Here is a 20,937-nt window from a genome sequence, read left to right as displayed (position 1 = left end):
AGGTATAAAATAGCTTCAAATATAATTTACTGATTGGAAATTATTTTTGACATTTTTGACAACTATAATTAATAGATTAATTAGTCTGAGAGACATTTTTCAGAGTTTAGTTCAACTATATTACTAAATTAAATACATATATAGGGGTGCACATAACTTTTTTGGTCTGGTTCTCAAGGGAGCACCTGGAGATGTTGCTTGGTACTCACACTTTACACGACACACTTATCCTAAAACCTGTCGTCATCACTTTCCTCCTAACTGCTCTCCTCACTATCTTCTTTTCTTTTAAACATGGTAGATGATGATAATGACTTTTTTATTTTATTCTACTAATATTAATGACAGACAACAGCAAGAATATTAGGCTGCTGTCACTTTAAGAAGGAAAGCGCGGACCGAATAACTGACACACATCCGGTTTCTTTCTCAACTGTTCACTTATGACATAACCGAGAGAATACTTGCCGAGACAGGTATTTTGACATAATTTTGTGTTTGTGTCACAAGCGCAAGTAAATGCAAAAGAGGAATTAATTCAGTGTTCAAGCACTGTCTGACTGTCTCTCTCTCTCTCTCTTTCTCTCTCTATGTGCGTGCGCTTCGGGTGTGGTACAGATAACAGCTTGCGAGTCTCAATTTCTGCTGCTTCTTCCGCTTTTAAAATCCTTGGCGAGACAAAACACATCCAAATGATAAACTTTCACTCTATGATGGATACATTTAGCAGTTAATCCGCGAATCACATGCGTGCCGAACCATTGGACCTTATCTGTACAGATCACAGATTAACTGCGATCCGTTGCACACCTAATAATTAAAGAACTTATCATCATGATTGCTATTAGTCAACTATAAGTCAACGTGTCCCTGTGAACCGGTCCTCATATATGTTGGTACTCCATGTTTTCTGGTGCGCATCGTTTATTTTTAAATCAATACCAAAATTAGTTAAAAACACATATTTAGAGGGGTGTCTTTAGCTAGAAACTAGAATTCTATAGCTTCCTTCAGTAGTTTGACACTTTAACTCATGGTACATAAGCTGTTACTGGGACAGTACCCTTTAAAAAGGGTTCTAATATGTACCATTTTGGTACTAATATGTACACTTTTGGCAGCAATATGATTTAATGCATATCTGATGTTATGTTATGCTTTTACCAAATTCTTCGTGGGAGTTCCCCCCAGCCTGCGAGGGGCGATGGGGGTATGTGGCAACTAGGGCGGGTGAGAGCCATGAGGGAACGGCGTGAGGCCGGTGGCACGAGAGTTAATGAGCTCCACCTGGGAGGCGCACCGGCCTTGAGTCTCTCACGGAGGAGCTCCGGAAGCATAAAAGGAGAAGCGACGACAGTGAAGGACGAGAGAGGACCAGGCCTGGACTTTACGTTATGTTTTATTATGTTGGTGCGGACATCTGCCGGCATTACTTTCGTTTTGTTCTTTGTTTATTTTATTAAAGATTATAGTTTTAACGTTCACTGGTTCCCGCCTCCTTTTTCCCGTACATATGAACTGTGTTATAATGGGCATCAAATTAATATTGTGAGTTTTGGACATGTCACTTAAGGTGAGTGTGAGAATGTCAGAGAACTTCTTACTCCTCTTACCTCAGGGCACCAACTAAGAAATTTCGCCTTAACAGTAGGCCTAAATTAACAACCAAATGTGCTGCGTAACACACAAGAATGAACCCCATTAGTTACACAGCATGTTTGAGGTTCTTGAAGAGGTTTGTTCTCGTGTGTCATTCAGGTTCGGTTGAGCTTCTGTATATGTTCACTGATCAATGTTTATATGTGAGTAAAAGCTTAAATTCAATCTGTTCATCATAAAAAGTGATCAAGTCTCTTCAAAAAATTTGGACTAAATTGCTCAACTCTTTCTTATGGATTCGTTTTCCGATCTCTTTAAGAACTTTTTGAAAGGTCAAAGATAAAGTTACAAAGGCAGTCAATGGAAGGACAGAATGCTTTCAGATTTCATCAGAAAGATCTTCATTTGTATTCCGAAGATGAACAAAAGTCTTACGGGTTAGGAGTGACATTAGGGTGAGTAATTAATGACATAATTTTCATTTTGGGGTGAACTAACCCTTTACCCTTGTTGCAAATGTGTCTATGTGTCTTCTGCTTCTGGGCAAGACACTCAGAACTTGGTCAATCCACGTTTGTCTCTCTGGCACAGAGACTCTGGCAAAGTCCCTTTAAGACAAGTCATTTCACTCGGCGGCCATCTTTAAAACGCCTCTCGGGCATCCTGGGCATCATGCGATCTCTTTGAATGGGGAAACATCAAATTCTTCAAAACTGTTCGCCAACCTTACGATTAAATTTCATATTTGAAATCACTAATGAAATCTAACAACAACCGGCTCATAAATTTAGTTTCTAAACGCTCGAATCATGACAAAAAAAACTATTTGTCAGGCTGGATCAAGTTAATGCGCATGCGCAGACCTAAATGCGTGTCTCTTCGGAGGCGCGCGTCTGACTGTTTCTATACAAACCGGTGATTCTAACGGCCGCTGAAGTGACGCGATGACTTTACCAGTCGGCGATTGGCTCTTATTTAGAAGGCGGGACTTATTCCGCCATATTGCGCGTTACACTTTCTCCCATTCAAAACAATACGAGTGACACGTCTTGTGTTATTCTATAGTCTTTAGTTGTGTCCCAAATGACACACTATACAGTACACTATAGACTTATACACTATGTACTTGTGCACTATGCACTCATCCATGTAGTGTGTGAACTGTATAAGGTTATTTTGTCATTTAACAACGGAGTCCGATCCTCCCTTCCCCTCTGCTACGTAATTAAAGCTGCGACAGTTGAGTGCACGAAGTGTCCAACATTCCACACTTATTTTTTTCCGTTAATTTAGTGCATCATCCAGGTATTTAAAGTGTCCTTTTTCTTTTTGGAACTTTCAGTGTGAACGCACTACTCGCACTATTTATACTTAAAAACGTCATAGAATAGTGCACAAGTACGCAAATTGGGACGCACCTTTTGACACTGGATGTTACGGGCCAGAGGCTCAGAAGAAGAAGTGTCTGTTGAAAGTGTACATTTATCCCTTTCCAATGAGGAGGAGATTGCAATTTGGCGCTTCCCCTTTCCAGTGCTGCATAGAGGGGGCACACACCATAACCCTAACCATTCTTTCCCATGTGGAGGTCATTTGCATAATCTTAAGCACACTGTTACAGTTTCTTTAAAATTTTACCAATGCATTTCTCACTTTCCAAACCACCACCAGAGCACCTTTGACAATATTCTAAACAAAGTCAAAAAAGATGAAAAAAGAATGAACTGTCATGCATTCATTTGCATTGACAGCTGAATTTAACATTTTGAATTTTGAAAGATGTTGCACTACAAATAGCCGTCAATGAGAATATTTCTCTGAATAAATATAAAATGGATGTGTGTAGTTTACATCAGTTCTAAGGTTTCCAAACATAGTTATGAATGGATTGGATGGATCATTCATTGTATGGATTGGATTGGATGTGATCTCCCTTGGTTTCAGCCACTGCTCTTGCATCCAAAAAGACCTAAAGAATTTAAATGGAGGTTGGCTTAAACCTTAGGGATTAGTCTCATGTCGGATGCAGGGCATATGCAGACCAATGAGAATTCCTGTCCTTCAACGCTTGAGGTGTCTGTCAGTTGTCATAGCATCCTTATCTAAAGGTGTTTGTGCCATCCACAAAGATCCAATAGAAATGCAGCAAATCTTTCTCCACTGTTGCAGTAGAGACGGGCCCTGCCATAAAACTGGAAAGTGCTTTTCGCTACATGTGGTAGAATGTATTCACACAACAAGGTCAGCATTCTTTGCTCCTCAAATGATGTGCAATGTGCATCACATGCTTACAGAAGCTCTGATACAAAATATATGCTGAGCTACAAACAAGCAGAGGAAAAAGAACAGCTGACATATCATTACTGAACAAGGATATGAGATGAGTTTCCATTACAGTATAAGACAATGGAAAATCACCTTTGTTCCACTTGGCTTGATGCCAAGCTTGCATAATGTGACATCAAGACAGAGATGGCAACCTTGCACTGTCCCTATTGCTCAGCACCTGCCTCTACATCTAAAATTTTGCTATTTTAATTATTTTAATGCCACTTATGTTTTTTTTAATCAAAAATACACCCCTCACAGGCCTTTTAAGGCTGTATGTGATGACATCTGCTCACCTCAGCACTGTTTGACTAGATACAAAAAGAAAAAGCAAATTTAGAAATAGTGTCAAATTGCCTGATATTCAGCCTTACATTTCTGACACATGCAAGTGGTTGACCGGTTGACCAGCTGACCAACTGACAACAGACTTGGCCAGCTGACCAATCAGACCAGACTGGGCTTTTTGGAAAGGTATAGGCTTTAAAGAGAAGGGAGGTAAAACAGAATGATTCAGGCAGAGGGTGAACAGAGGTGCTGCAGCAACGTATACAAATTTTTTTTTATTTTTTTTTAACTTTAAAGGATTACTTCACTTTAAATGAAAATTACCCCAAACTTTACTCACCCTCAAGCCATCCTAGGTGTATGTGACTTTCTTCTTTCTGATGAACACAATCTGAGTTATATTAACAAATATATTGATGGATATAAATATAGTGAACAGGATCAACGAGTATGAAGAAAAGTGCATCCATCCATCTTAAACGTACTCCACACACACAGCTCCAGGGGGTTAATAAAGGCCTTCTGAAATGAAGCGATGCATTTGTGTAAGAAAAATATCCATATTTAACAAGTTATAAAGCAAGGACGTAGATTTGGTTTCAACTTTGGGGGGGTTGAACGTTAGTATGGTTGTATTGTATTGGGGGGGTTGTAACTGCTCCACAAACTACGCCCCTGTTATAAAGTAAAATATCCTGCTTCCGCCAGACCACCTTTCATATTCAACTTACGCAAAAAAGCATAACTGACGTTGCGTCAGTTAAGCTTTTTTCCTAAGTTAAATAGGGAAGGCGTAGGACATAGTGTAAGCTTTTTGAACTGCAAACGTTTTACACTTTCTTCGTAAGTTGAATGCGGAAGGTCTTTATAACTTTTTAACTTGTTAAATATGGATATTTTTTTTACTCAGGCCTTTATTAACCTTTCGGAGCCGTGTGGAGTATGTTTATGATGGATGGATGCACTTTCTTGAGCTTCATACTCGTTGGTCCCATTCACTGCCATTATAAAGCTTGGGTGTGTCAGGACATTTATTAATATAACTCCGATTGTGTTCATCAGAAAGAACAAAGTCATATACACCTAGGATGGCTTGATGGTGAGTAAAGCTTGTGAAATAATCCTTTAACTGATGTAAATGTATTCAGACCCCAAAAATAAAATTACGAATTTGTAAATAAGCACAATATCGGCACTTTAATACTAACATCATTGTTTTTTTGTACAAAAACAAGTGGGCAATCATAAAGCTCAATATATAGAGTCAATATACAGTCAATAAATAGCACTTGTACCATTCCCATACTGACTGGCATGACTCAGAGGCTAATCATGGAAACAAACCAAACAAACGTACCCATGGTGTATCAGCAAGACGTCTGAGCTGTCCTGAATTCAGTTGTTTGTTGCCCAATTAGTTTTTGTGCTCTGTAATGGAACATGTATTCAAACAGGTGCATAGGTATGATGTTCAGCACTAAAAAATCTGAGCATGTGATGATAAACAGCACATCATCAGCTATATATATCTAAATTAAAGGAAGTCATTTGCATGAAACTATTGAAGAGGTTGTGTACTTATTAGGCAGAGAGGAATGAAAAAGTGCCGAGAAGGAATTGACTTGGCCTCATAATGAGTTTTCCACTCATCTATAAATGGCAGATTAAGGACTGGCTAAGAAAAAATAAGAATGAGGGGAAAGGTCAACGGAAGAGAAGAGTTTTTGAGGCTTTCACATGTGACTTCCTGTTTTTAGAAGCAGCTGGCAACCATGTACACAGTAAGCTCAGGTTTCTTATGATGGACAGACATGAGTAATACAGGATCATGCAATGGCATCGTCTTTTGGGTGCTTTCCAAGCCATTTCTATGCAGTTAAGGTGTTTTAAATGTTTTAGGTTGCTTGGGTGTTATGGGCAGTTACTAATCAATCAATAGAGCCCCTCCCTTTGTCCCTCATGAATTTATGTGCTCACTCTGAAGTTTCGAAGAAGGGTGGAACTAATTTTCCATGCTCGCCTGGCTTAATGACTCCATGAATAGCATTTCCATTATGGGAAATGGATGGAGCGACAGTGCATAGTGAGAAAAGAGAAAGAAAGAAGAGAGTATGTGTGTGTACAAAACATTTAAGCTGATTAGTTTACATAACAAAGATATTCCCATAAATCTTCAGAGCATTTCACAGTCATAAAGTTAGAGAACATATCCTGTGCAGTTTGGCCACAACAAATAATGTCACATGCTGCATGCCACTCAGTGCTGCATTTCCAGGAATTGACAATGACATAAGCGAAGGTCCCTTCATGTGGATCCCTATTTACCCTTGTACCCCTGACTGTATAGAACATTCAACCATGCATGTATTAACCAATCAAGAGAGAGAATAATACTAACTGGGGTGCGGTCAAATATTCTGTAATATATTTGATACTTATGCATACTAAAATCTGATTCATTAATTTAATTATTTTTAATGTATTTCCATTTATTTAATTTTATTTACAAATTACATAAATACAATAATTTCTAAATAAATTAAATTAAGTAAGATAATTCAATTTAATTTACATTTATGGGATACATTTACATAAATAAATAAGTAATATACATTAAGAATAAGTATAATATCTATGTATTTATTTATTCGTATTTAATTTATTGATTAATGGCATTTCCTAATGTAAGCATATTAGCTCATATAGAGTTAATGGTTTGAACAAACATAACTCATCAACTATTTGTGCTAAAGATATGAAAGACACACACATCAAATTATGTGGCTTACCAAGGAAAGGTGTGCTATTACTTAAGCCAACAGATTTCCGCCCACAACACCCTAGTATCATGATGTCAAGTTTTGCATTAGCAGTACTCACATTTCTTTAAAAATGTAAAAATTTAGTTTATTATACTATAGGTTGAGCCCAAGTGAGTTACAAGTGACATTTCTCAGGCAGTAAAAATCAGTGTTGCCCACTGACACTATCTGTATCCTCAGGCTAAATACTAGGTGACTGAGTGTTATGGTTTTTGCATGTCTGGTCAAACTTTATGCTTCAGGCAGTGTGAAACTATGAATCTATTATTCCATATTAAGCACACATGTAATCCTTTAATGAAACTATCTCATGGTTCTATCATTTGATTCAAGGCACTCAGTTTAAAAGGTTAATGTGCGGATCCCTGTTGTTGAAGATAGTGATAATCTATAAAAACTATAATATTAATATATAATAATAATATTTCCATGTGCAGAACTAAAGAACAAGTGACTTTGCTTACATTTTTAGTAGTGAAAATGCTGGTCTATTGAGAAAACGCAGAGGAAGAGATTTGTTATAGTCAGTATTCAACACATGAACTGTCACATTGTTTAAAAAATTCTGTAAAACATTTCCAAATGCTTTTTACGGTCATTGACTTTTTTATTTGTAAAGCTTTAAATGGCAAGGGAGGGCTTGTTTCATCCCAGAGGTCAAGAAAATATTTGTTTGAAGTCAAAGGTCAAGAGTGACTGACCTGTCTAAATATTCCCACTGAACTAGTTTTTAAGTCATGAAACAATTGATCTGTTTGCTTTTTGGCAATAAAATAGGTGCACTGAATTTACATCAAAAGTGAAACCCCCTTGTGAAAAAGAACTGTGCTTAATTGTATTAAATGAGAACTTCAAATCATCAAAGTAAATGTTTAACTATACTTGCAGATAATATAATTTTAATGAAATAAAAGGCCACCTAAGTGTATTTAAAGAGAGTTCACTTTCAAGACTTTTTCTTAACACACTTAAGTAAACTTAAGTGTAGAAGAAGTACGTAGAAACAATGAATCTTCAATGTCAGAAAGGCAGTTATTAAAGTGTATTCAATGTAAGTTGCAGGCCTCTGAGCACGTAGCACATGTACCCCTGTGCTCCTGAGGCTGTTTCAGTTGTAGTTCTAGGAAATAATGCTAAGCATTTCCTGGAAGGCATGTGAAAGGTATCCAGCATATCATTGAACACAAGACTTGCTTGGTCTTCCAGGTCACCAGGTCACTCTGCATGGGCACTTATCAATGCCATCTACCTACCCACATTTGTAGACCTCCAATATGGCTGGCATGGTATCAAGACCGCATTCCCAGATACCCTTGTAAAAAAGAAGTACACTTTAACATACCATAATAAACTTTAAAATAATATACTTACACTCAAAAAATAACTCTTTGAACAAACATAAAAAAAATCATGGAAAGGATTTCCACATGATTAAGTTGCTTTATTTCAGCATTATGCAATTCTGTTATTCAAATTTAATGTACTTACATTGGGTCAACTTAATTTATTAAGGTTGATTCAACTTATTTACTATGGTTGGGCACAGCTTAATTTAATAGTGTCAGCCCAACTAATTTGCAATGTTTTGGACCAACTCATTTACTTAAGTTGATCCAATCTATTGCAATTTAACTTAGCCTAACAAAACTGCTTAAAGGGATAGTTCACCCAAAAATGAAATTTTGATGTTTATCTGCTTACCCCCAGTGCATCCAAGATGTAGATGACATTTTTTCTTCAGTCGATCACAAATTATGATTTTTAACTGCAACCGCTGCCCTCTGTCATTCAAATAATGGCGGTTGATGGGAACTTCATCTATAAGAGTAAATAAACCTTGCTTAGACAAATCCAAATGAAACCCTGCGGCTCGTGACGACACATTAATGTCCTAAGACACGAAACGATCGGTTTGTGAGAGAAACCGAAAAGTATTTGTAACGAGGTCAGTAGACGTGGGAAGAAGGAGGCGGGAACCGGCGAACATTCAACAAAACTTTAATCTCAAAATAAACAAACAAAACGAAAGTAATGCCGGCAGACCCTCGCGGACGTCTGCCGGCCACACAAACATGATAAAACATAAAATAATATCCATGCCTGGTCCTCTCTCGTCCTTCACTGATGTCGCTCCTCCTTTTATGCCTCCGGAGCTCCTCCATGAGAGACTCGAGGCTGGCACGCCTCGCAGGTGATGCTCATTATCACTCGCGTCACCGGCCTCGCGCTGTTCCCTCACGGCTCTCGCCCGCCCTGCTCGTCACAGTATTTATATCATTTTTTACCTCTAATACACCACTATGTCCAACTCTGTTCAGGACTCCTTTAGTGATGTCTGATCGCGCTCTGTCAATGGCAGTGATGTCTGACACTCATTGAAGTATATGCGCGAGACATCACTGCCGTTGACAGAGCGCGATCAGACATCACTAAAGGAGTCCTGAACAGAGTTGGACATAGTGGTGTATTACAGGGAAAAAATTATATAAATACTGTTCGGTTTCTCACACAAACCGATCGTTTCGTGTCTTAGGACATTAATGTGTCGTCACGAGCCGCAGGGTTTCATTTGGATTTGTCTAAGCAAGGTTTATTTACTCTTTAGATGAAGTTCCCATCAACCGCCATTATTTGAATGACAGAGGGCAGCGGTTGCAGTTAAAAATCATAATTTGTGATCGACTGAAGAAAAAATGTCACCTACATCTTGGATGCACTGGGGGTAAGCAGATAAACATCAAATTTTCATTTTTGGGTGAACTATCCCTTTAATGCTGAAAGAAAGCCATTTAATCACGTGGAAATCCTTTCCATGATTTAATTACATTAATTCAAAGAATAGCTTTTGAGTGTTAATAAATTAAAACCTTTTTACCATACACCATACTAAGGACGAATTTATGTAAAATAGTTATGTCCAACTTACTCAATTCAATTTGAAAGTTTGTTAGCAGGTCCTCAACCCAAGTACAAGTGCAACAATTCACCACAATGGTAACCCTAAAACTATTAATTAACAGAAACTTTTACATACCAACATAATAGAACAGTAAACATTAAAAAGTCTTTTCATTTTCTCATCTTCCTAAAAACTGCTTAAAATAACACTTTATTTCAACATTTACACTCCTAGTTCAGCCCCTTTGCAAAGCATGATGGGAAGTGAAAATCCTGTTTGATTGAGTCCTGGTTGGGTTTACTTGATTGAAACATTTTATTTTAATATAAAAAACATCAAGTTAAGTCAAAAAGTAATTGTTTCAACTTAATTTAACATGAAGCAAATGAATTTGAACCAGAAACCTAATACAATGGTGTTGAATCAAAATAAGTTGTTTAAAGGTCCCGTTCTTCGTGATCCCATGTTTCAAACTTTAGTTAGTGTGTAATGTTGTTGTTAGAGTATAAATAAAATCAGTAAATTTTAAAGCTCAAAGTTCAATGCCAAGCGAGATATTTTATTTAACAGAAGTCGCCATACATCGAATGGCCAGTTTGGACTACATCCCTCTACTTCCTTCTTTAATGACGTCACTAAAACAGTTTTTTGACTAACCTCCGCCCACAGGAATACGCAAGAGTTGCATTTGTAGAGTGTGTTTGTCGCCATGTCGTCGAAACGCCGTTATTTTCATCCCGCAGTCCAATCACCGGGTCTGATTCTGGCTCAAATTGATAGGGTAAAATTAAAGACATGTTTACAATAACACTGAGCGCGTGCATCTCCACGTTATGGTAAGATGCGTGACTTTTCCGGGCAAGATACGCTCTCTCTATGGCTCTGGGTGTGCTCAGAGCTGTCGAATCACAACACCGGAACCGCTGACACAATCAGAACTCGTTACGTATTTCTGAAGGACGGACTTCATAGAACAAGGAAGTCATCAGCCCGTTTTTTTGACAGAGGAAACAGCGGTATACAGATAAGTAAATTATGTGAAACATACTGTGTTTTTTTACACGCAAAACATGAACACATGTTATATTGCACACTATAAACACAATCAAAGCTTCAAAAAAACATGAAAAACGGGACCTTTAAATAAAGTGAACAGCATCAAAAAATCATCTTTTTCAGTGTAAGTGCGTACTGATTGTAATGTTTTCGGATCCTTAACTGCATGTTAATTGCAACTAAAATGTAAAATGTATTATAATTGAAATTTATATTAAATGCAGAACTTTACAGTGCTTTTTGACCCACTTAAGTAGGACTTTTTAAAAGTCTTTAAGAAATATAGACCCAGGATTAGGCCTTGATTCAATAATGACATTTAAGTAGCTTTTTTTTTTTTTTTTTTTTTTAATTCCTTCGAAAAACAAAACAAAAAACATTACTGGTGTGCTTCCTGAGACAAAAAAATGGCACTGACATATCTTAAGAAATGTCAATCCAAGTTGCTTTCAGTTAAAACAGCTTAAACATACACTACACACCCACGATCACGGATTGCTTTTCCCATCATCCTCCCTGCACCCAACCATGCACACATGAAACACATCTAGCCAGAACACACACACTCCCTCAGTCATGGTCTGACCTCTTCTGATGCTACAGAACACTTATCTTGCTACTTACCTGCTTTATGTTCCTGACTACCTTGCTAGATGTTAACTCATCCAAGTCGATTGCCAGTCATTCAAGTCATCCACGTTTTCTAGTCATCCCTCATGTTAATGTTGTTCCCTTGAATGTGCTCCAACGTTTCTGTAAGACAAAGACTCAAAGTTAACAATACAAGTATATTTCATGTGCTAACAATCTCAAGTATCATCACTTACCTGTTTATGCATTATGTTCCTGACATATCTGCAAATAAACTTTCCAGTTTGAGTTTTAGCTCAGTTCTGGTCAAGCTTGAGCATGACATTGACATTCATAATTAATAATTCAACACACCTTTTTTTTTTACAAGGGTAGTTTGAACCAACAGTAGTATCCCTACCAGATACCTGGTCTTCCTGAGCAGCAATTAAAATCTATTTCTAATATCTATAAAAATCTACACCAGAACTTTTTGTGGCATCATATTTTACAGTTGTGTACCCCAGGGCTTTCTACTGAGCTCGATGCTATACCCTGCTGACCCACGAAAGACATTCAGATTAAGCTTGCTGAAGTTTTTAAAGTTCAAGGACTCATCAGCAAAAATCAGTCTGATGACTTCAATTGCTCTTTTAATATCAGGAAAAACAAGGGAGCTATTTGTTGACTTTAGGCAGCATATAGTAACTTGTTCTCCTCTGCACATCAGTGGCAGTAACACTGTCTTCCTCACAGAAACTCCATCACTGTATAGTATCGGAGCTAACTGGAAGGTCCACACTTGATAACTGACATTTGCAACACTTGCATAACTTAAGTTGCAGTGACAAAGAAGATACAACATTTTTGCTTTAGGCAATGTTCTGGGAAACCTTGGGTCCTGCCATCCATGTGGATGTTATTTTGACATCTAAGCACTGTTGCAGACCATGTACAACCTTTCATGGAAAGTTATTCCCTGGTGGTTGTGGCCTCTTTGAGCAAGATAATGCGCCCTGCCACAAAGCAAAAATGGTTTGAGGAGAACAACGATGAGTTTGAGGTGTTAACTTGGCCTCCATATTCCCCAGATGTCAATCCAATCGAGCATCTGTGGGATGTGCTGAACAAACAAGTCCAATCCATGCGGCCGATCCAAAGTGGTCATAATGGTATGCCTAAATTTTATGTTTATGTTATGTTATGCATAAATTAATGAGAATCAACTCACCATGCACCCCTCAGATCAACCAACACCAATGACCTTTACACACAGGAAGTAGTCCAAATACAATTCCCCCTTTCCTTAAATGGGCAATATCCATTACTGTAACACCACAGAATACCACAAATATCAGATAACTTGATGTGTTTTGGATGCTAGTGTGCTGGTTTCCCTACAAGGCTGCTTAACCAGCAAGACTACCTTAGTCAACTAGCTTCAACAGCTAAGTCTTGCTTCTTTTAGGACCAAACACTGGGTACTTTACTGTGCTCTGCAAAACTGCAATATACATATTATGCAATTTAGAAAACAACATTAAACAAAAATAACCTGAAATAACCTAGCCCATGTATGTCAATTACACAATCTGGGGGAAAAACACACCATTGTTTGCATTCGGAAGTGTACCAAAAAACAAGAAACACTGGATTTGTCAGTTTATCCATGTCTAGACAAGAGATTCCTCCTGTCAGACCAGCTTAAACCTTGTATGTGTAACATGGAATGAATTCATCTGCTTTGAAACACATAATTCATACAGATATATAAGAGAGGTGGATTAAAACAGTTCTGTTGGCAGAAGAGTTTTGGATTTGGCCAATGCTTTAAATGTGGCATGGTTTTCCTGAGGAAGCAAAACGGAAAGAACAAGGAGTGGTCAGAGAGGGGCTCATTAAACAAGCGTTTTTGCACAAGATAAACCGTTTTGCCCTTATCACTTATTACTCTGTTGCAGCAGTGCACGTCTCAACAAATGCTTCTTGCGCACAAGTAAGTGAGCAGCACAAAAATGACGTAAATGACTTGATCACTCTCCAACAACTGTAAGGAAAACTGCTTAAGCAAAGAAAAACAAGTTCTGAAGACTGGATCTGATTCATGTAATATAAATTGTGCAGGATGTCCATTTGGAATCAAATTCGGACCTAATTTGGAATCGGAATGTCTCAAATTCAACAGTGTTGAGTGTTATGACATTTTTGTTGCAACAGAATATACTCTACATACAAAAGTCAATAAGCACAAATAAAAAAACACCAACATTATGGGTCGTTTGGATGTGTTTTACCTGTACCAGGTGCCCTAGAAACCCTAGCAACAGTCCTGGTTTTGTTGACAGAGCCTTGTTTTCTGCCAGTGATCAGGCATTTTGTTTGCCTTGAGCAAATATGAACATCCATGTCCATTTACCTTGCATTGATTCAAAATCCACTTTTGGTCTCCAGTTTCCACATTTAAACCTTATCTTTAGCCAACCACTGAAAATGAACAATGAGTTGGGATGAAGCAGCCAAAACGATGGATTTCCTATCAGCACAACTGTGTATTGGAGAAAGAGAGCTTTAAAGGGTTTTTGTAATGTGTTGCTTGTCTTCTGACATAGTCTGTTCTAACAGTATAAAATACATTTTTGCATTTTCTAAATTATTATGTGAACATTCTTGCATGTGAAAAACTTCCACAACAATGCTAATGCCAAGGAAATATTTGAATAGTCAACTGCTGGCCCAAGTCCATAGCTCACCTACATGCACCTACATGATTTAAAGTCAGCATGAAATCAAAATTGACCCTTTATACTTTGTTAGTACATATTACTAGTCTTGTGGTAAACAATTAACTTTTGCAAGTAAAAACACAGAAAACAATTGTTTGTCTTGGTAATCTTTAATCAAAATCTGAAAAGTTACTTCCAGTCTGGAATGGCCTTCTTTCTCTGACGTCAGTTTGATGGCTTGGGTTGAAAACGCGTGTCTGCTATGAGCGAGAGATGGAGAGGAAGAGCTTTAAAGTAAAACTCTGCCCTCTATTCAATATTCCGTTTCACTTGGAAATACGTCACAGCACTGGAAAAAAGTCATTTGCAACTTCCGGTTCACGCAGACTTTAAAAGGTCTCTAGATATACCTTCAATTAAGTATATGGGATTTTTTTGCTCTTCTGATTAGCTATGAGGCAATTCTGATTGTTTAGAAAACTAATAGTACAATAGGCATAACATTACCACCTTCCTAATATTGTCCACCTTTTGCTGCCAAAACAGCCCTGACCCATCGAGGCATGGACTCCACTAGACCTCTGAAGGTGTGCTGTGGTATCTGGCACCAAGATTTTAGCAGCAGATCTAAGTCCTGTAAGTTGCTAGGTGGGGCCATCATGGATTGTTTTGTTTGTTCAGCACATCCCACAGATGCTTAGTTGGATTGAGATCTGGGAAATTTGGAGGTCAAGTCAGCACCTCAAACTCGTTGTTGTGCTCCTCAAACCATTCCTGAACCATTTTTGCTTTGTGGAAGGGTGCATTATCCTGTTGAAAGAGACCACAGCCACCAGGGAATACCACTTCCATGAAAGGGTGTACATGGTCTGCAACAGTCTTAGGTGAGGTGGTACGTGTCAAAGTATCATCCACGTGGATCCTGATGCAGGTAAGCGACACACACGCACCCGGCCATCCACGTGATAGAAAAGAAAACATGATTCATCAGACCACGCCACCTTCTTCCATTGCTCCATGGTTCAGTTCTGATGCTCACATGCCCACTGTTGCCGCTTTCGCCAGTGGACAGGGGTCAGCATGGGCACCCTGACCCAGATGCACTGTGTATTCAGACAACTTTCTATCAGAACCAGCATTAACTTCTTGAGCAATTTGAGCTACAGTAGCTAGTCTGTTCAATCGGACCACACGGGCCAGCCTTCGCTCCCCGCTTGCATCAGTGAGTCTTGGCTGCCCATGACCCTGTTGCCGGTTCACCGCTGTTCCTTCCTTGGACCACTTTTGATAGATTCTGACCACTGCAGACTGGGAACACCCATTTTATTGATTAATAAAATGTCTCTTAAAGTGTGTTTGTGGTTATAATTTATGAATACTTTCAAATGAACAAGAGTACGCACAAATTATGTCTTAAAACTTTTATTGAAAACAAGTTTTCATACAAAAAACACTTTAATTTAGATACAAAAAGGATACTTTGCACAGTTTATAATAACAGTAACAGTCATCTTACACTCTATAAGAAACGAAATAACACATAGACACACACAAGAATTTAAGAAAGATAACCACAAGTGAAATGTTGATCAAAATGTCTTCAGGATATGTCTACACACAGTGCAGCTTCTGGTCTCACAAAGGAACGTGGTCAGGGCTTGAAGTCCAAACAGACCCCGATTTTGGCACTTGAAGTATCAAGTTCTTTTTTGGCCTAATGTTTAAGTCACAGTGGAAGAGACAACATCAGTGGAGCCCTTTCCTAGGACGAGGTTTTAAACGCATCACAGTACTGAGTCTTGAATTGAGCATGTAATGCCTGATCCCTCAGGAAGACAAATGAAAAACAAAAAGAAAATCTCCCTGCGAGTAGTCATACAGCAACTTGCATTCATAAAAAAAGTGCATTCAAATGAAAACCAAAACACTGGTACATTATAGACTGACACATGATTTTCCCTTGGATGAAAATATTGATATACTACATTTCTTCTTTACATTTAAGTAACTTAGAATAATATATCCCTGGCTAGCACATTGACTTAACCTCGAAACCAACATAAAAAACAAATGCATTGAAGAATGTTTCTAACAAATGAAATATTGCATTCCTCAAAAAAAAACATTGGATTGTTATGGAATGACAACGAAAAAGAGCTGAATGCTAATGAATATTATGTTGGGGACTATGGGAAAGTACATGACCACCATTCGGGAAAGCCTATGTGTGCTTAAATGGCTATAATGCGGCACAATCAGTTTGCACCTCAGCAGTAATCTCATATCAAGAAAGAGCAGCTCAAACATAATGAAATACAAATCGCCAAACAGTCCGTGTGCCCTCTTTCAGACCCTGAAATAGCATCAAAAATATGACAGAAACATGTTTAACTTGAGTGATGCATTATATAAGATGGCTGTCAGCAATGCAGGCACAAGAGAGCTTGGACTTCACTCCTTCTTCCTCTGAACTTCGACTAGCTCGTCCTGCAGAGGGGCCACTCGGGCCCCGAAATCCTCCACTTCATCTTCACTTTCATACATCCATACGACATTTCTTAAACCATCTCTGATCCGCATGGTGAAAGCCCGAAGTGCTTAGAGTGGATTAAAAAAAACCCTTTTACGATGGGCATCAGTTCAGTTCTGGAGCTGCTGGGTCGGTTCAACAGACAGGAAGCATGCGAGCATTGCCGTTGAATTCCTCTTCCACCTAAACGACAGAAAAACAAAAAAATTAGATTGACATTTATATTGATATTTAATAGCAACTAGTACTGATATTGTATACACCAAAGGTGTGATCACATTAGTGCTATTTTGGCAAAATTTCACGGCCCAAATGTGCAAATTCTTAATGAAATTTCGCCAAGCAAGTGTAAATGTGACCGCACCTTCGGCGAATATACTTTACACTCACCTCAGAATAAGCAGGGAGTGGGGGGAACTGGAATTGGGGTGCGTTCATGAAGATGGGACTGTCTCCACCATCATAGTCATCCAATAAAGGCGTGAGAGGTTGATCCAGGCTGCAGTCGCTTCTAACGTCACAGTAGCTTGGTGGGGCGGATGACGGCATTCGTAGGGACACCCAGCTCGCCGACGCTGTGCTGACGGAACCGTCCTGGCTGCTCATGCTGTTGGTGCGGCTACCAAATCCATTGTATGGAACGGTCCCAATGACCAGAGGCAACTCCAGAACCAACTTATCGCTGCCAGGGATGTGCATGTAAATCTGTAGATAAAGGAGGACAAAACAGATCTTAATAAGTACCTACTTTAAAGACGAAAAGCACAAGATCATGCAACTATAGTAACTGCAATATGCAAACTCACCATGAGCGCATATTCCACTCGAATGATGTTGCACCCTAAGATGGAGGGCTTGATCTTAGGCACACGAATGCTCTTCCCCTGCCAGGCGTCGCACATGCCAGAGATTATATGGTTGCCACGCACTGAGGAGAGTTTTTGCCTTAAGACTTTAGTGCGGCCATTGGCCTGGTAGGTGTGCTTGGCGACGATGGCCGCTTTGGGTACCACGATGCGAGAGCAGGTGTTCTCAAATTTGGCATCAATGCAGATTTCTTCGCCCTCGCAGAAGCCACGCCTGTCAATCTTGGCGTTCAGAGAAACCTGGCCGTCTGGGATGAACATGCAGGTGACCTTCTTCTCCTTCATGCCTCCAGTAGGGGACTGGTGATTGATGGAAAAACAGAAATTATCAACTTGCACTAATTGTTATATTCATGAAGGATGTTTCCCTAAATGGACAAGGAACTACTGATGGAAGTTAATGATCAGAACATCAGCCTCTAGAATTTGGATAAGCCCAACCAGAAGTTAAGAGATGATCTATGCCCTAAAGCTCATTTGTTTTGATAAAACAGTTTGATAAAAGTTAGCAATATGAGGAACTCACCAGCAAGTCTGGAGTGTTGACATCCAAGGGCTCTTCAACTTCGAAGTGTTTCTTACACTCCAGGGCAGGTTGAGAGGGTCTATCCATCAGAGCCTTCACAAAGTATTGAACGAACCCAAACTTGCCTTTGTAGGAAGACACCAGCTGCCTGTTGGGAAAATGACACTTGTATTAACTTACAGAAAAACATGACTTAAATGGAAATGAATGCCTAGAACTTGTCAATTGAATTGCATACCCTTGTTGAGGAAGCTCAAAGCCAAATGAGTATTCGTACTTGTTGCCAGGACGAAGAATGACTGAACCATCTGTGTCTGTGAGGGAAAAAAAGATAATATTAGTTTTAGACAGTTCCAAGAGATCTTCAAAACATGAGACAAAAACAAGCCCACTTAAAAGCAAAGGAATCCCCTCACTATGAATGTGACTTGGCTTTCAGTTTTGACTTGGCATGACGCACAGGACGACTTTCATATGGTTAACATGTGAAATATGGTTGTGGTATAGTTAGGTTTAAAGGTGGGTTAAGGGGTGAGGTTTTATTTTTTAAATATTAAAACAATGTAAAACATATATTCACGCAATAAGTGTATTGTATCAAATGTTTCACTTAAATGTTAGTACATAGTTGTTGAAGACACTTAATATAAAGTGTGGACGACTTCTTTTTGAATATCCAGTATTTCACAGTGAACTGCCACATTCCAACTTCAGCACCATCTCAGCAAATGCATCTACCAGAGCAAAGTCAACATTAAAAGCAAGATAAACCGTTTTAACTCACCGGCGGGATGGTCATCCAGGTGGACAACCTCTTCATACTTCAGATAGTCAATTTCTTCACGGCATCTCTGTTTGCCTTTTGCGTACTCCACTTTAGCGCATCCGACTCCCACGACCTTCATGGACATCACCCTGGTCACTTCCGAAACCTCCACCAAGATCTTCCCAGCCACTTTATCTCCACTACAGTAAAATGTCTTTGATGGATCGTTGAAAACGATCTCGAAGGCCTTGACTCTTTTTGTCATCGCCACCATTGTGATGTCTTGAAAATTGACACGCTAAAAAGAAATAAAGATACGCGTCTCTTAGCAACTAAAAGTTGTTAAATGAGCCAGGTATTTAATAGTCCTTCAAAAACGTGCATCCAATCTTCATCCAACACGAATTAAAGTTGAATTGCAGCAAACTAGTGCTTTATGCAGATTCACAATTCACAGACTCCAGCCTCGCATGGCTAGTATTGGAGATTTGTGCACGCTGGGCTAGGCTAGGGTTTTATACTCAGACACTCCAGTGACTCACTAGCCTTGTTTACCACTTCAGCTGTTCATGTGGAAGTAGAATGCACTGCATGTCTCAGCGCATGCACAGCGCTCCCATTGGTCGAAATTCGGTGTTTGTGTCGTCACTGGCCAATCAGCGCCCAGAAGCGGCGCGTGGACACCTCGTGGCTGAAAGCGCCGAGCGAGTGTGCACAGCAGCTGCGGGAAGGGAGGAGGCGCTGGAGGAGGAGTAAACTTTACGATGAGACGTCTCTGAACAAAGGAGCGGGATGTTGCAAGGGCATGCTCAACATAGTGGAGAACCAATGAGAAATTCAACCGAGAATTTACATGTTCTACGTGCAACGTTTTGGATGTTGCTGAGTGCTAGAACACAGGGAGGAGAAAGAAAGAGGCGGTTTTCCCCTCTTGATACATTGGGGTGTTTTGAAGGAAACTGATGTCTCTGCTGGTACAAACTAGATTAACAGGCAATGACTAATAAGAGGCACTTGACTAGTTTACAAGATTAGGGCTGAATATGTATGTGTTTACGAATTCAGCAGATTTGTATGATTTATGATGTGTTTGTCCCGTAAGAACAATCTCATGCTCTTTTATATTATCAACATGTCTGGCTGTCAGAGGTCCTAGTTCACCCCTAGCCTTGAGAAAGAGATACTGGGCTTTAATATGTAGCTACTGTTTATGGTATGACGCATGGCCTTTAAAGGGTTAGTTCACCTAAAAATTAAAATAATGTAATTAATTACTCACCCTCATGTCGTTCAACACCCGCAAGACCTTCGTTCAACTTCGGAACATGAATTAAGATACTTTTGATGAAATCAGTGAGGCCTCTATTGCCAGCAATGTCACCGAACTTCTCAAGATCCAGAAAGGTACTAAAACATATTTAAAACAGTTAATGTGAGTACAGTGGTTCAATATTAATATTATAAAGTGACAAGAATACTTTTTGTGCGCCAAAAAAACAAAAATAACGACTTTTCAACAATATTTGGTGACGGGCGATTTCAAAACACTGCTTAATGAACCTTCGAAGCTTTACAAATCTTTTGTTTCGAATCAGTGATTCGGATCGCGTATCAAACTATTCGTAAAGCTTCGAAGCAGTGTTTTGAAATCGCCATCACTAGATATTGTTGAAAAGTCGTTATTTTGGGGGGTTTTTTGGTGCACAAAAAGTATTCTTGTCGCTGTATGTTTTGAGTACCTTTCTGGATCTTCAGAAGTTCGGTGACATTGCTGGTAATACAGGCCTCACTGAGCCATCGAATTTCATCAAAAATATCTTAATTTGTGTTCCAAAGATGAATGAAGGTCTTACGGGTGTAGAACTAAATGAGAGTGAGTAATTAATGACAGAATTTTCATTTTCGGGTGAACTAACCTTTAACATTACAGAGGGGACTAGCAAACTCTTGTGAATGTACCTTTG

General features: G+C 39.1%; 2 protein-coding genes across 5 annotated transcripts in view; both read right to left on the bottom strand.

Annotated features, from left to right (window-relative positions):
- Window positions 1-12,869, bottom strand: part of si:dkeyp-92c9.4 (mucin-1) — a 43,047-nt gene extending 30,178 nt beyond the window's left edge. Inside the window, exons 1-4 of one of the 4 annotated variants that reach the window (XM_067361734.1) lie at window positions 12,794-12,813; window positions 11,820-11,894; window positions 11,617-11,745; window positions 8,291-8,349 (exon numbers count right to left, since the gene is read on the bottom strand). The gene's annotated coding sequence lies outside the window, so the exon portion shown is untranslated. Of the gene's footprint in view, window positions 1-5,572; window positions 5,811-8,290; window positions 8,350-10,593; window positions 10,702-11,616; window positions 11,746-11,819; window positions 11,895-12,793 lie in introns of those variants that run through there. The other 3 variants (XM_067361736.1, XM_067361738.1, XM_067361735.1) reach the window with 3 other exon arrangements.
- A 2,822-nt stretch (window positions 12,870-15,691) lies between these two features.
- On the bottom strand, window positions 15,692-19,468 carry txnipa (thioredoxin interacting protein a). Its single transcript, XM_067411647.1, has 6 exons — window positions 18,992-19,468; window positions 18,446-18,521; window positions 18,208-18,355; window positions 17,622-17,981; window positions 17,206-17,520; window positions 15,692-16,998 (listed from the first exon to the last, which is right to left on the bottom strand). Exons 1-6 carry the CDS (start codon window positions 19,245-19,247, stop codon window positions 16,951-16,953), a joined length of 1,203 nt encoding a protein of 400 aa, XP_067267748.1. The 5' UTR covers window positions 19,248-19,468; the 3' UTR covers window positions 15,692-16,950.
- Window positions 19,469-20,937: the final 1,469 nt, after the last annotated feature.

Source organism: Chanodichthys erythropterus, chromosome 15 (assembly GCF_024489055.1).
Source record: "Chanodichthys erythropterus isolate Z2021 chromosome 15, ASM2448905v1, whole genome shotgun sequence".
In the NCBI taxonomy this organism is placed as follows: Eukaryota; Metazoa; Chordata; class Actinopteri; order Cypriniformes; family Xenocyprididae; genus Chanodichthys; species Chanodichthys erythropterus.
The sequence above is the reverse complement of the archived record's forward strand: the minus strand, read 5'-3'. Positions and strand labels throughout refer to the sequence as shown.

Bases quoted from the DNA above. Each gene is read 5' to 3' on its own strand.
- txnipa (XM_067411647.1), bottom strand. From the start codon at position 19,247: ATGGTGGCGATGACAAAAAGAGTCAAGGCCTTCGAGATCGTTTTCAAC. The intron at 18,522-18,991 runs GTGAGTTAAAAC...TTTCCCTCACAG, and splicing joins CCTGGATGACCATCCCGCCG to ACACAGATGGTTCAGTCATT. The intron at 18,356-18,445 runs GTATGCAATTCA...TTTTCCCAACAG, and splicing joins TTTGAGCTTCCTCAACAAGG to GCAGCTGGTGTCTTCCTACA.